This window comes from Purpureocillium lilacinum (assembly GCF_023168085.1).
Source record: "Purpureocillium lilacinum CBS 284.36 DNA, scaffold_7, whole genome shotgun sequence".
Classification (NCBI taxonomy): domain Eukaryota; kingdom Fungi; phylum Ascomycota; class Sordariomycetes; order Hypocreales; family Ophiocordycipitaceae; genus Purpureocillium; species Purpureocillium lilacinum.
In genome coordinates this window covers 229694-243476 of record NW_027072117.1, presented here as the reverse complement: position 1 = coordinate 243476, position 13783 = coordinate 229694, and the positions used below count along the sequence as shown (strand labels likewise).

The 13783-nt window shown below is 58.8% G+C and overlaps 5 protein-coding genes across 5 annotated transcripts; 2 read left to right on the top strand and 3 right to left on the bottom strand.

The window, feature by feature from the left end:
- Positions 1–773: 773 nt before the first annotated feature.
- Positions 774–2044, bottom strand: PLICBS_008986 (uncharacterized protein; the record flags this gene model as incomplete). The annotated part of the gene is made up of 3 exons (XM_065601521.1): positions 774–872; positions 979–1582; positions 1641–2044. The coding sequence occupies 3 exons, from the start codon at positions 2042–2044 to the stop codon at positions 774–776; spliced, it is 1107 nt and encodes a 368-aa protein (XP_065457593.1).
- Positions 2045–4666: 2622 nt separating this feature from the next.
- On the top strand, positions 4667–6651 carry PLICBS_008985 (uncharacterized protein; the record flags this gene model as incomplete). The annotated part of the gene is made up of 3 exons (XM_065601520.1): positions 4667–5303; positions 5400–5670; positions 5928–6651. The coding sequence occupies 3 exons, from the start codon at positions 4667–4669 to the stop codon at positions 6649–6651; spliced, it is 1632 nt and encodes a 543-aa protein (XP_065457592.1).
- Positions 6652–6883: 232 nt separating this feature from the next.
- Positions 6884–7861, bottom strand: PLICBS_008984 (uncharacterized protein; the record flags this gene model as incomplete). Its single annotated transcript, XM_018327710.2, has 1 exon — positions 6884–7861. One exon carries the CDS (start codon positions 7859–7861, stop codon positions 6884–6886), a length of 978 nt encoding a protein of 325 aa, XP_018173651.2.
- Positions 7862–9957: 2096 nt separating this feature from the next.
- Positions 9958–11691, top strand: PLICBS_008983 (uncharacterized protein; the record flags this gene model as incomplete). The annotated part of the gene is made up of 1 exon (XM_018327711.2): positions 9958–11691. One exon carries the CDS (start codon positions 9958–9960, stop codon positions 11689–11691), a length of 1734 nt encoding a protein of 577 aa, XP_018173652.2.
- A 262-nt stretch (positions 11692–11953) lies between these two features.
- On the bottom strand, positions 11954–12743 carry PLICBS_008982 (uncharacterized protein; the record flags this gene model as incomplete). Its single annotated transcript, XM_065601519.1, has 2 exons — positions 11954–12144; positions 12308–12743. The coding sequence occupies 2 exons, from the start codon at positions 12741–12743 to the stop codon at positions 11954–11956; spliced, it is 627 nt and encodes a 208-aa protein (XP_065457591.1).
- Positions 12744–13783: the final 1040 nt, after the last annotated feature.

Here is a 13783-nt window from a genome sequence, read left to right as displayed (position 1 = left end):
GCAGAAAATGCGTGTGGACAACCAGCAGCCCGATCATGTGTGGAAATACAGCCTTTGACATTGGCGACCTTGACGAGAAAATGCTTCAGCTAGTTACTTGGACCAATGGCGTGTCAATTGGTAAGCTTTGCGCGGGATTGTCTTCGTACAGCAACCCGGGTAGGGAATGTTGTACGAAATACGGCAGCGTGTGTCTGAGTGGCTATAAGCGACTCTGGTGTGATCGTGCGCGGGTGAGGATCTTCCCCCAGAGAACCTCAACATTATCAACTGACAGGTGTTCGAAAAGATCAGATGCTGGCTGTAACGATACTCATTTCGTGCGTCACGGACAGGCGAGACGGGATCTCACAGCTAGAATGCGAAGAGGAGTGCTATTCGTAGAGCCAACTTTTGCTAGTTATAGAGCCCTCCTATATTTTTTGTTCTCGGCCGCACCCTACCTTTATACTACCCTAGCGATTTTTACTGCGCGCTATCGTAGGTATAGGACGGTAATAACGCGTTACTTATAACTATCGTTGCTTTCGTTGCTTTCGTTGCTTTCGTTGCTTTCGTTGCTTTCGTTGCTTTCGTTGCTTTCGTTGCTTTCGTTGCTATTGCTGCTATTGCTGCTATATGCTCTACAACTAGCAAAAGTAAACTCTACAAACAGCACTACTCAATGCGTATTCCATACACAATTGATACATGACTTCATGGCTTGTTTCATCCCTTGGCTATGTGTGAAGTCGTATGCTCTGGGCCCGACGCGGTATTTCAGGAATCATGGGCTATGCCACGCTTGCCCACGTCTCCCACTCGTAAGCAGCAAGCATGTATGGTCCGGATCCTTTGTAATCATTGGAGCTTGTGGGAACGCTGATGTAGTACTGTCGCCATGTTAGCCGCAGGTCATTCGCGTGCCAAATGTACACGCAGAATATAATGCCTTGCCTCGTAGGTAGCATTTGCCTGGTGCAGGCCGCACTCAGCAACTGTGCCCGTGAACGCCAAGGTGCCGTTCTGCTGCGGTTCGACAAAGTTTTTGACCAGGCCCTTGTACGCGCGCACCGCCGGCCTCAGGTAGTCGGCCCTGTTGAGATACCCTAGGCGAATGCCCTTCAGTAGGCCCCAAGTGAACATAGCTGACCCGCTACTCTCAATGTAATTGCCTGGGCGACCAGGATATGGCGCATCCATGACCTGCCACCAGTTGCCCGACCGTCGATCTTGTGAGCGTAGGAGAGCTGCAGCTAGCGATCGGAAATACTTCATCAACTCGGCGCGGCCGGGATGCGAGGCTGGAAACACCTGTAGCACTTCGACCAGGGACATGAAGTACCAGCCGTCGGCGCGGCCCCAGACGTGAGGTGCGCGTCCCGTCTTAGGGTCTGCCCATGGAGCAGGGCCTTCCGCCCATCCGTGGACGAGGAGACCCGACCGTTCGAGGGTGTGTGCCTGTATGAGGTGATACTGGTTCAAGATGTCTGCCCAAGCAGTCTCGTTGCTCTTGTCGAAGAGGTTTGTCCACTTGGCGTAGAACGGCTGCGCCATGAAGAGTCCGTCGAGCCACATCTGGTTGTGCCAAGATTGTCCATGCCTTGAAGAATTAATGACTCGGTTGGCTTTGTAAATGCAGGGCGGTTCTTCATACGTACCAAAACCCGCCTGAGGGTGTTCTCGGGTGGCTGTTCAATTGCTCGCGTACAATTGACGCCGCCGTCTTATACCTCAGGTCTCCCGTCTCGTTGTAAAGGTAAAGGTACTGGTTCCCCATCCGATAGTTGTCCAAGACATACGAGGTATTCTTCCAGCCTTTGATGCTTCCATTGTCCAGCACTACGTTGTTGTCGATCTGACTCTTCAACCAGTCCAGGTACTTGTCGTCTTGGGTATACTCGTAGGCCTTCTCAATTCCGAGGTACAGTGTCGCCTCTTGATAGCCAAACGTCGGCTTCACGCCCTTGGCGATGAATGTATCCGCCAGCCATGACAGGCAGGTACGGCTTTCGACTGCCAACGCAAAGCTCGCGACTGCGGTACAAAGGAGTGCATGCTTCATCTTTATTTCACTGTGGATCGGTGACGGCCGAATGCGCAGTGAGCGTCGTCGCAGCACGACTGGAGGGAGCGCGAGCTACTTATTTGTGTTCCTTCGCCATCGCTATCGGATCGCAAAAGGGTGGTTGCAGACTCCCGCGCGATGGCATCTAGCACTGCCGTGCAACGTTGAAGCTAGCCGTATCAGACCATTGGTGCCATTTGGTGGCAGTTGTAGAAGCAGCTTTACGTCGGCAATACGACATTGCTTCGGCGAATCACGGTTTCCACGGCTCTTATTGATGGACAAATGTTCTCTGGTGACAGGGTTGATGGCTAGGCAAGGGTTGCACTTAACGGCAGGCTATGCAGGCCGCGGCGGTTCACTGTGATCATCCGTTCAAAGAGCCTCTCTTGGAGTAGTAGAAGGTCAGACCTGGCCAGGATGCCTTGGCTTTTGCACCGTATAATCCGGGGTTGACAAGTGCGCCACAAAAGACCCGTGGCCTCGTAGGACGGCAATGTCATGTGAGTGGCAAACTGTCAGTTGTCAGACTCTCCATGACAGCAATAAGTAGGAGTGTGCAGGCAACGATTGCGGTCATACTAGGTCCAACCCTGCACGGCCTGGCGTATTTTTGTGTACATACGTACACGTACTCATGTTGCGATGCTCGTCAGCAGGCGTTGCCTACGCACGTCCTGTCGCACAGCAATACTGACACCTCTTACATGTACTGGGGTTAATTCCGCCCATGTCGTTGTCGAGGTTTGCGGGCGACGAGCGGAGAAGACCTGGACAGCAACACAGCGAAGCAAATGCGCCTTCCGGGGCGGCATCTCGCTTTATGGTGAGTGATCCATCCATCGGATGCATGTTTCCGATCAATTTTCCCTCCAATGAGGCGCCACGTTAGTGCCTGCGCAGATCATGGCTCACGTCTCAAGCTCCCTGCAAGTATATTTGGTAGTGGTGGCTTTCCACCCACTGGCCCCCCCTCAGTTCCGACAACTGAACTGGCGGTGCCGTAACATCTTTCTTTGTCGCAGGTTGGTAAGCCGAGGAACCTCCACAATTATTCCAGGTCATGGCTTCAGATTACGGTCTTGTTGGTGCCACTGACTTAGATGCCAGTGTCCAAGATTGCTTCGCCTGAAGGTTGCGTGGTGCTGGGCTGCTGGCGGCAATGATCCACGTGGGTTTGTCAGGGCTGCTATGCGCCACAAGCGCCCAGGAATTTGCTACTCCTCGGCGGTACGCAATTCGTGCGTGCTGCCTTGCATTCCCCAACCGTAGATCATAATGCTGTCGGTTGTGCGGCAGCGGAAAGAAGGTGGCGGCACTTCACCTGGCAAGTGCCGCGACGCCACGCCACAAGTTGACTGAGGCTGATGCGAAGCCAGAGCTGAAAGCCCTTGCCGCCTGCCGAGGAGAGCTGAGTTCCCCCAGGCAAGGAGTGAAAGCCCCCGGTCGCAAAAAGCACACGCGGTGGCCATTGTGTCCCTCATGAGCCATGACTGGTCCTCCATGCAAATCATTGTCCGTACGGGCATGCTTTTGCGAGACCGCCACGTCGAGGCACCAAGGCGTCGTCGTCGTGCGCGACAGGCGTTGAACCGCTGTATAATACGCTCCTGTGCTGATACGTAGATTCGGCACGTCCGTCTTGGGGGTCGAGCTGAAAGCCTTGCGACGCCATCACCATCTTGGTAATAAATGCCTAACGCCGTGCCCTGGTCGGCGTTACTTTAACCTCGGCTCTGGTCCCGTGACTCGGAGCCCACTGTCCGTCGTCTTCATCTTCTCGTCAATGCAGGTTGCCGCGGTGGTGATCCACCCGCGTGGCAAATTGTGGCTGCGAGCGCGCTCGTGGCGGACGGGAGGGTTAGGAAAGGGGGATGGATGGGAACCACAAAACACACCGAGGCCCGTTCTGCTTGTTGGCCGGCAGTAGTAGATCGTCAAGGGGCACTGCCGAGTACCGTTGTTGTAGGTACACTCGGGCCGGGTGGCCAGCGGGTGATACGGGAGAAATGCGACTGAGGGAGGACCAACATGACGAGCCACTTTTTGACTTTGCCATTCTAGCCCAGAATAAGTTCAGTTCGTACAAGCCTTTTCCGCCCTCCCCAGCACCCTGCAGGCCCCCATTCGCCGACCCAGTCGCTGGGCACGCAGAAGCCACCAGACCTCCCGGCAGCCTTGTCTCACGCTATGACCGACCCTTCCCCTGCAAAAAGTCAACCGCCGGCTGCAACATGTCCAAAGCTTAACTTGATCGGGGCCGGTGGCGGCGGGGGCCCTCTTGGCCCATTGCTGACGAGTGCCGCCCCGGCGGCCGGGAAGGCTCCGCCAGCATTACTACTATCGTGTGGTGGTGAAGCTGGGTTTGGAAGCTACCAGACCCGAGACTTTTTACTTGCACGGCTGGCTCTCTAAGCAGCCTAGCACCGAGGTTCAAGCTTGCCGGTGGTGGTTGCTGCAGGAGTTGGCGACTGGAGCCGAAGCTGATATATCTCGGCCGACCCGCCTTGAACCCCCAAACGACAAAGCCGTCACTCTGCCGCGGCTGATGGTGCGGATGCTGATGCCCTCCCGCTCGTGCGACGGAAATGTCACAGTCATTGGACTGTTCGCCAGATTATGACAGAGCCCTTGATCGTCCACCATGCCGGCCGCCGGTCGCCCGCATCACCACCATGCCCCAAGCGCGACGGTAATCACGAGGAGGAGGCAGATCACGATGCGCCAGGGAAGTCGACGGGCAAATCCAAGGCACGGGCGACGAGTACACTGGAACAGGACACAATACCACAGTATGTCTTCGTGTCGGGCCAGGACCCGAGGAGCATGCGGAGCCACGCCATGCGCGAGCACTGGAAACAGCGGCGGCTCTCGCTCGAGACCAACAAGCGCAAGTCGGCGGCGCTGTCGCATCGACAACTCTTACCCAAGCACAGGACGCGAAAACGACCGTCTTCATCCAGCTCCAACTCCACCGTCAAGGAGCAGCCTGCGACCAGCTCGGACAGCGACGCCATCTCCGGAGGTGTCCTGTCCACGTTGAAGCATGAGGCCACGGGCAAGGCTTTGGAACGTTCTGCAGGCTCTAGCTCTCGTTCGTCGGCTCGGGGGGACTCGGAGGAAGCATTTCCGATCGATGGTATTCCGACGCAGATATACGCCGCCATGGACCGGGCGTTAACAGGAGCGCGGTTCGACCCTTTCGAGACATTCCCCGTGCGGCTTACCGCGCAGCATCACAAGCTGCTCCATCACTGTAAGACTAAACCCGCGTTCGATCATCTGTGTGCTCCTGGAGTACTCAAGCTCGGTCTTGGCAACGTACATGTATTTTGACGCTCCACTTCGGCAGGGTTCAGCACCTATGCGGCTATGATGTTCGAAGACCTACCGGCCGCGACATTCAACCCCGTACGCGATGTGTGGTTCCCGCTCGATGTCTCCAACGCCGCCTCGTTCAACGTCGTCCTGGCCCACTCGGCGGCACATATCGCACGAATGCACGGGTACACGACGTCCAACGAAGCGCTCAAGTTCAAAATGGAGGCGATTCGGATCGTGGCGTCGTGGATGGACGATCCGCAACAAGCGCTGAGTGACGAGGTTATTGCCGCCGTCATCAGGTTACTAACTTACGAGGCAAGCTAGCGACCCCTTTGGCACTCTACGGAGCTCCCTGCTGACGTTTTGGCTTTTCAGAGGCATTGGGGAACCGAACACGAGTGGAAAGTACACCGACACGGGCTGCAGCAGATGATAGAGGCACGGGGCGGCATAGCGTCGCTGCAAACGAACTGGAGGTTAGAGCTGGCAACATTTCTGTGAGTGAACAGACTCCTATGCCCCGGATAGGAGGCGCTTTACTGACGCAGATGTGCAGTGTACTGCTCATGGCCAAGCCTTCATGGCTCGACAGTTCGAATCACATCCGCGAGATTGCCTCCAGACAGCCCCTGACGGCACACTTACACCCTATACTGGGCAACAGCGAGAATCTACACAAAGTGCGGTGTCTCTGGTTGATATCTTTTGTCCAAGATTTACGAACATTCATGCACAAATCCGCGCCGCACCTCCCGCTCATCGGCGCCGCCGACTATCCCGCGATCCGAGAGGCCATGGTGCTGCTTGAGACGGACTTTCAGCAGCACGCCATTGCGTCTCTATACAACAAGAATTGCACACATCGCGAGTTCGCACGCCTAGCGTGTCTCTTCTTCGTGTGCGTCCTTCTTCAGGTGTCGGCCTCCGCGCAGTGGGCCATTGCAGCCGATGGGAACGAAGACACACCCATGGACAACTGGAACAGGATGGACGTGCTCGAATCATTCCTCAAGGACAACCGGACCATGTGGCAGGGGAGCGCCGAGAACCTATACATGTCCTTGTTCCACAACCTATACGACTTTCCCGACAAGGCGCAGACGACCGAGTATGTCCTGAACCTGACGAGCGTTATGGGCTCCGCGAACCACGACGCGCGGAGGGGCGTTGAGAGGTGTTTGCTGCATATTCTTTCTCAGTCGCAGAGCAGTCCCCACGAGCGGACCGTGCATGACGGCTGGACTCCCGATACTTTACTTTCCTCCTTGCATGGCTTGTAGAATGGGAATCTGATACTTGGAGTGGCATGGCAAGGAGCATGGTCCGGGGCATATTTGCAGTTTACAGCGTGTGGCGTTTGGCGCGTTTAGTTTATGACACTCATGAATTTGCCGATATGGGCCTGATGTCTATAGCTACTGAACTATTTTTTTCTGCCCAATTATCAGAGAATATCGAGATTGCAGAAGTCCACCAACCGGAATGGAAAGCCGTGGTGCGGACGGGACGAAATTAGCTCTTATCCAAACCGGCGAGCACTGCGGCAGGGGGTGCGTAAAACGTTGTCCCCGTCATGGGCCTCGAGTAGTCCAGGATACGGTCGTGCAGCCCCGGCGGATCGCCCACAAACATCCTCTCCAGCATCTTCTCAGTGACCCAGAGCCTGCGCGAGTAGCCTATGAAGTAGGTCCCGAGCTCTCTGTTGCCAGGCGAGCCGAACGGCATGTTATCACGGAGTATGTCGTGCTCGTTTCCATCCTCGTCCTCTATGGTTGCAAGCGTTTTGTGGGCCTTTTGGCCCTGCTCAGCATCGTCAAGCTCCATGTTGTCCATCTTGGTGCGGCCGATAATGGCCTCCTGCTGCTCCGTGGACAGCCGCTCCCACCCCTGAAGGTCGTGGACATACTTCTGCACGACGACGTAGCTTCCCCCCGCAGCCGCTGCGTCCTCGTCGGCGATTAGGACTGAATCCGGGACCGCGGGACCGACAGGGTTGGCCGTGCCGTCGACGAAGCCCAGGAGATCCCGGAGGTCAAAGTAGCGGAACCCGACGGTGGCGTCCTGGACCTGGACGGCGTCCCCAAGCAGCTTCATGAGCTGGCGCTCAAACTCGAAGCAGATGTCCCGGCGGTCCGAACGGATGTGGAAGAGCAGGTCGCCAGGGGTGGACACGGCGGTGTGAACCGCGCCTTTGACGGTGGGGAAGGCGTGTAGCTCGGCCGGGCGCGGCAGGCCCGTGAGCTGGTCCCAGATGTCACTCCCGATGCCGACGGCACAGGAGAAGGTCGACGTAGAGTCGCGGATGGTCACGTTCTTGGCCAGGCCGTCAATGCCCGCCAGCGTCGCGCGGACCGTCTGTAGGGCCTCCGGCCGCGGCGCGACGGACAGGACAAGGAACGTGGCCGACTGCGTCAACGGAGCGTCGACGGCCTGCGCCTGACTCGTCGCCAGGGGCTGACGCGCGGCGGAGGAAACAGGGCAGCGGCTCATCTTGGCAGCGGTTTCAGAGACGGGCGAGACGTGCAACGAGCGTCGTCGCGGGGCGGCGGCAGCGGTGGGGAGAACAGCAACAAGCTCTGTGGAGGCCGGTGGTGGAGGCGGCGGCACCGGACGACGCGATGACGAGGAATGGCCCTGGGCCGGATGTCGGCAGGCTCGGGAGGAGAGCCACAGCGCCCGGCGGGAGAGGCTGCTGACGGTGCTCCTGCTGCAGTGCTGTTGCTGTGCGAGGGACGGTCGGACTTTGGCGCAATGGTTGCCGGCGGCGTGCAGCAGCTGGATGGCGAGGCGACGACTACCGGGCCTGTCCATGCTACGGTGGAGGAGGCAATAACAGGGAAGAATGCAGGAGAGGCTGGGGGAGAGAGTTGGGGTCTATCTACGACGGCAGTTGCTGAGGAACAATAGCTAAAGCTTACGGTGCCGCAACGGGCAAACGTAGGCGTCATCAAGAGGACGGGCGGGTGTTGGAGAAGCTCAGTGGATGTGGAGCGCGCGGTCTGGTCCATCAACCTTGAATAGCTGTGACGGGAGAGGCTGCTTGCGGGAGCCGGATCAAGGGGCGGAAGCGAGCATGGCTGGCTTTGCTACTGGTGCCAAACCACTAGTTCTGCATTCCAGCAACGGTGCTCTTTCTTCATAGTCGTGTACATTACACCCTGCGAGTTGGCTATACGCAATGGCTACTTCGACTGGAGGCTGGAAGCGTCATCCGTCAGCCCCGAGGCACGAGGTCTCCTCCGCACCTCTCGCCGTTTGGCAACCCTGTGCCCGCAATTGGACGAGCAAGACACCCCGCGGCGGGGTAGGCAAGGGACCACCATCCCCTTGCATCCTCCGAGAACATTCCTACCGTTAGCAGCGGTATCCCAACTCACCACCAGTAGCGGCCCGGGTCCAACGGGGCAGGGGGGCGGCGGCCGCGGCGGCGGCACTAGGCCCGCCCGGCGAGGCAGGCTAACAAAACTCAAAATGGGAAGCAGGTTTTTTGACGAGATGATAAAGGGTCGCAGGCTGCCCGTCTGCGTAAGACTACGGGTAACGTTAATCCGCGCGTGTTGCAATATCCCGACGCCGCGGTTCGGAGGGGCGTTACCGTGGTACGCGGGCGGTCCTTTCATATCGCGCATGCCATCCGGTATGGAACTGCGCGCCGCTCAGAGGCTGTTGACGAGGATCACCGGACGAACCGCCGACGAGATACAACATGGGGGAGAGTAGGTATGTATTCAAGGCCAATCGTCCGAGATTGCGCTCTTTGCAGATCAGACGGCCGCTTGACGTTCTTTGGCAAGTGGACCTACGGCGCTACGAGTGGGAGCCGGCGCCGTCGCAGACAAGCATTCGATCAGGGTCCCGCCAGGCCGTGGTAGTCGTAGTATCGTCTGTTCGTAGCAGGCGCGGCTCGTACGAGTTGCTCATCGGAGCCGCTGTGGCAGCAGGTCGGCCCCGTTCGGCCCCATGTCCCCGTCCACAGCGATGCACTAGACACTATCACCTACGTAGTGGGGAGCGCGACAGAGAAGACATTGACGCGCGCACTCTTGTCTGCCTTTGGACGTGAGGCAGCGATGATGGCGCGTCGCTGGGCGCTTTAGCCGCGCTGAGGGCGGACGGCGCGAGCAGACTTTGCATCGTACGAGTGAATGGGTCTCTGGTTGTGACGTCTCTCCTTGTGGGTTCGCCGAGGAAGACGGACTTTGACGTACCTGTCAGGATGCTTTTCGTCTACTTGTGCTGATTGAGGTTCCGTGTAAGTGGTGTTGGCTACGTGCATCTTGTTGAGCTGCTCACACAGGACACGAAGACGGGGTTTGTAAATGTAAATGTCCAACCAATCAGGAATATCGGCCCATCTACATTCATTTATTGGAACCATGCACCTCACGTCTTCTGCATGTTAAATTGATGTGGTTGTGACTGTCCAAAGCTTGATTGCATCGAAATGGAGCAGTACAGGGTAGGCCACAGGTGTTGGTCGACGCCAAAATCCGACGCGTCGTGTTAGCCCGCCCTGGCGCCAACCCGCGTCAGCCCTCATCTCCTCCCTCCCTCCAGCGGCTCGTCCTCTCGACAGCACAACAACCATGGCGGCAGCGGCGTCAATGGCAGAATCGACCGCGCCCGCGACCAGCGGGCTTCGCACCCGGCTGGCCTCGGTGCTGCCCAAGGGGCGGCGCTTCCGCTTCCACCACGTTTCGACCCCGCCGTACAAGACGGACGCGCTCTACTCGGCGCCGCCCAACGAGCGCCCCGACCGGACCTTTTGCGAGAATCACTTCCTCGCTGTGTCTGTCGATGTGCCCGCCCCAGCTTCCGACGGCGGAATCGAGTCCTCGTCGCGGCAGAGGGAGGTCATCGTCCTCGGCATCGAGGTCTTTGTGTACACGACGGCGCACGCGACGACGCTCTTCGTCTCCAAGGCCGACTCGACCGGATTCCTCGACCTCCTCGACCTTCCCCGAGGCACGCTCAGCCCGATCCGACACATATGCGCTGCCTTCGTTGGCTACCTCGTCGAGGTGCGGCGGCGCAAGGACGTGCAGTTTGTCGTCAGTCTGTTTGCCCGCGCGCAGAGCCAGTACCTCTTCCCCGGCAGCGTCGACTACGGCGGCAAACACGTCCTCGACGACCGCGGGCTGGTCAAGTGGTGGTGCCGTGTTCTCGACCCGCTGGCCGCGTCGCCTCCGGTCGCCGCCGGTGCCGCACCCTGGAAGAGCGTCAAAGGCTACATTGTGGTCCCCGGGCTAGACGATTACGAGACTCGGGCATTCATCCCGCGGACGTCCGCCGGGACTGTCTCGCCGCATTGGACGATCGGACACCCGCTCGAGCGCATATCGCATTACACGCGCGAGTTTGACTGGGTCCCGCCGCGGTGCCTCATCCCTCGCTTCCCCGACGACCCCAAGTCGCGCTTCCGCGACGAGCTCGACGAGGAGGCGGCGCGGTCGGGCGCCATGCAGACGACGGGCAGCTGGAGGAGCGTCAAGACGCTGGACATGTTCTGGGAGATGATGGCGTTTCGGCAGGAGTGCTCGAGTGGGAGGATGACGGGCTTCATTTGGCTCGTGTTTGACAATGACGACGCCACGGCGCCGGCAGCGCAGGCGAGTGCGCAGACTGCTGCGCCGACGACGGTGACACCCGAGACGCCAAAGAAGAATAGGACTCTGTCTAATGTCGCCCCCAAGACAACGCCCAAGAAGCTGTTTCCAGCGAAGTCCGATGCCTCGGTGGGTGCCTCGGGCCAGGAGTCAAGCGTCCCCCGCGGAAACACCAAAGACAAGTCGGGGAAGAAGAGGAAAGGAGGCAAGAAGAGCCAAAAGCTGCGTGGCATCGTCAAGCCCCGTCAGGCACGCGTCAAGACAGAGCAACGAAACTACCTCCTCGACCGGCCGACCTCGAGCAAGTACTATCACTGGCTAGTGCAGGGCCGCGGCGAGCGCATCGTTTCCGAAGGGGACTACAAGCGCGTCCTGGAGCTGCTCCTACACCTGGACTTTTCGAAGCTGGACAAGGCCGCCGGCAGCTCGAGACGATGGCTCGCCGAGGCGGGCAGCACATCCGGTTGGCGCTGGGGCTTCGAGGTCACGGGCGAGATGGAGACTGCTGCTGCCGCTGCTGGTGGCGCTGGTGCCGGGCCGACACAGAACGGCGGTACGGCTTCGACAAGGGAGGCGCCTGCGGTGAATAACCTCTCGGGGCTTGTTAAGCGCAAGCGGGCTGATACCACCGAGGGCCAGCAGCCTCAGGCCGAACCCGGGGTAAATGTTTTGAGCGCGGGCCTGGTGAAGAAGAAGTCCAAGCATGACGCCTGACAAGTCTGACGAGGTGTCATGCTATGCAGGGGGCTGCCCATGAGATGCGTCCGTGTTTTGTGTTTTTGCATTGCGACGGCGTTCTGGACAGGAGTTGCACCTCGCTTGTATCGGGATCAGGGGTTACTTTGGGTCTGGTGTATGAGCAACGTTGGCGACTATCATGGTGTGTACTCACTTTTCTGGATCACGATAACATTGTATAATACGTCCGTATATTCGCTTCCTTGTCAACACCAAACATGATTATGAAGGCTCTATGCTAGTTGCTTGGGTGCTGGCTCAGGCCTTCCGTATTCCCGATGGCCGAAAGGGGCTCCCCGCCGTCCAGCACGGCCATGACTTTGCGCACGCACAGATCCTCGATGTCCGCGCGCGGGCCGTGGTCCGAGGCCGTCACGGAAACGGCATCGGCATCGGCGCGCTTGTCCCACCCGTTGCAGAACACGATACCTGGCGCAAAAGCACACATCAGCCCCGTGCATCACCCCATACGTGCACCGCACCCCTCTGTCTTGACAGATACGTAGGTAGGGTTGAGATTCAGGTTCTTCTCATAACGTACCTCGCTCCTTCAAGCGCCTCACATCAACCCCCTCCCCTCCCGGCGCCGCACTCGCAACCACCCGCACGCTCGCCGGCAGCGAGTCCACCAGCTCGGCGTCCCAGTCGCCCATCTCGCCGTCGCCGCTCGCATCGCGCGATGGGCGGATGACGGCCACGAAGTCGCCCCATGTGCGGTCCCGCAGCGCCTGAAGGAGGCGCGCGCGCTGACGGTCTTGGGCCGGCGGGTGGAGGACTTGGTACCCTGCGGTGAGCTCCTGGTACGGGGAGGCGTTGGAGTTGGGGTTGGTTATGGAGGAGAGGATCGGTTCGCCTAGGTGTAGGATGAGGGGTCGGGTGGATGAGCGTGCGGATGGATGGGATGATGGCTCGGGCGGTGATGGAGGAGGCGGGTGGTGATGATGATGGTGATGCGGGACGACGCCGTGCACTGGGGACGTTGCGCGGGGCGTTGAGCCCGGCACGGGCGTGTTGTGCGGCTCCGCCATGGCGTTCCAGTCCCCCGGCGTCTCTGCCTCGTGCTCTGATGTAAAACACCCCACGAGAACGCTTCTGTCACAATATATCTCCGGGCTTCACGACACGCGAAAGCGGGACAGGCTTGATGTCTAGAAGAGAATAGAAGGAAGCGGTCGGGCTGCTCGGTGCGTTCATGCAACCCACAGCAGGTGATGCAGCATCTAGGATCACTTATGGAGCCCGAGCGGCGGCACATGCAAACATGCGTTTTAATGGTTCGCTCGCGCAGGGACAAACGTGACGACTCACGAGGACACTGCAGCGTGCAACTGCCGCTTTTGGGGGGCGGGGGTGCGTTATCTGCTCTGTGATGATGTGGCGGCGCAGGGCCAGGGGCAAGGGGGCTTGGGCTGTTGGCCATGTGCCGCCTGGCAGAGTCCCGCGTCGAGGGGAACGTAACTTGTGTGGGTGCCAACCGCGCCGCGGAGACGGTCCGGCCCATACGTGGTCTGTCTGGTATTCGCAGTGAATCTGACGAAGTACAACTCCCTTGTACGTCGAGTTGTATCGGCTGGGGCGCCTCTCGATGGCGACTGGGATCTCGCTGTTATTATGCTGAGCCTGCTACTTTTTGTACTTTGTAGGCCATATCAGGGGCCGTGGGCGCCATCAATTGCGCTGCGCTGGCTCGTATCTGCCAAAACCACTTTGTAGGACACATCACATACGCAACGACACATCACGGCCGTGCGTGAATCTTCGCAACGTCCAATGGTGAGGATAAAGCATAGCCAGGTAGCGAATTTTAATTCGTCAAAGATGCTCAAACGTCGCTGCGCGCGCACATGCGCGCTCGACTAGCTGCGCGTGCTCACGGCGTTCAGTTTCGAGCAGCCCGAGCGACATATACTAACGTCGCCGCTGTATACACACGCCCGAGTCCAGAGAGTCAAGTCGGTAGGTCGTGGGGGGGACTCTTTCAAGTTCATTAGTCTCAATTGGAAAACCGCAACCTTAGCGACGGTCTGTGCTGGTGGGCTACACGTACGGCTTCTGAAGAAGAGCATGT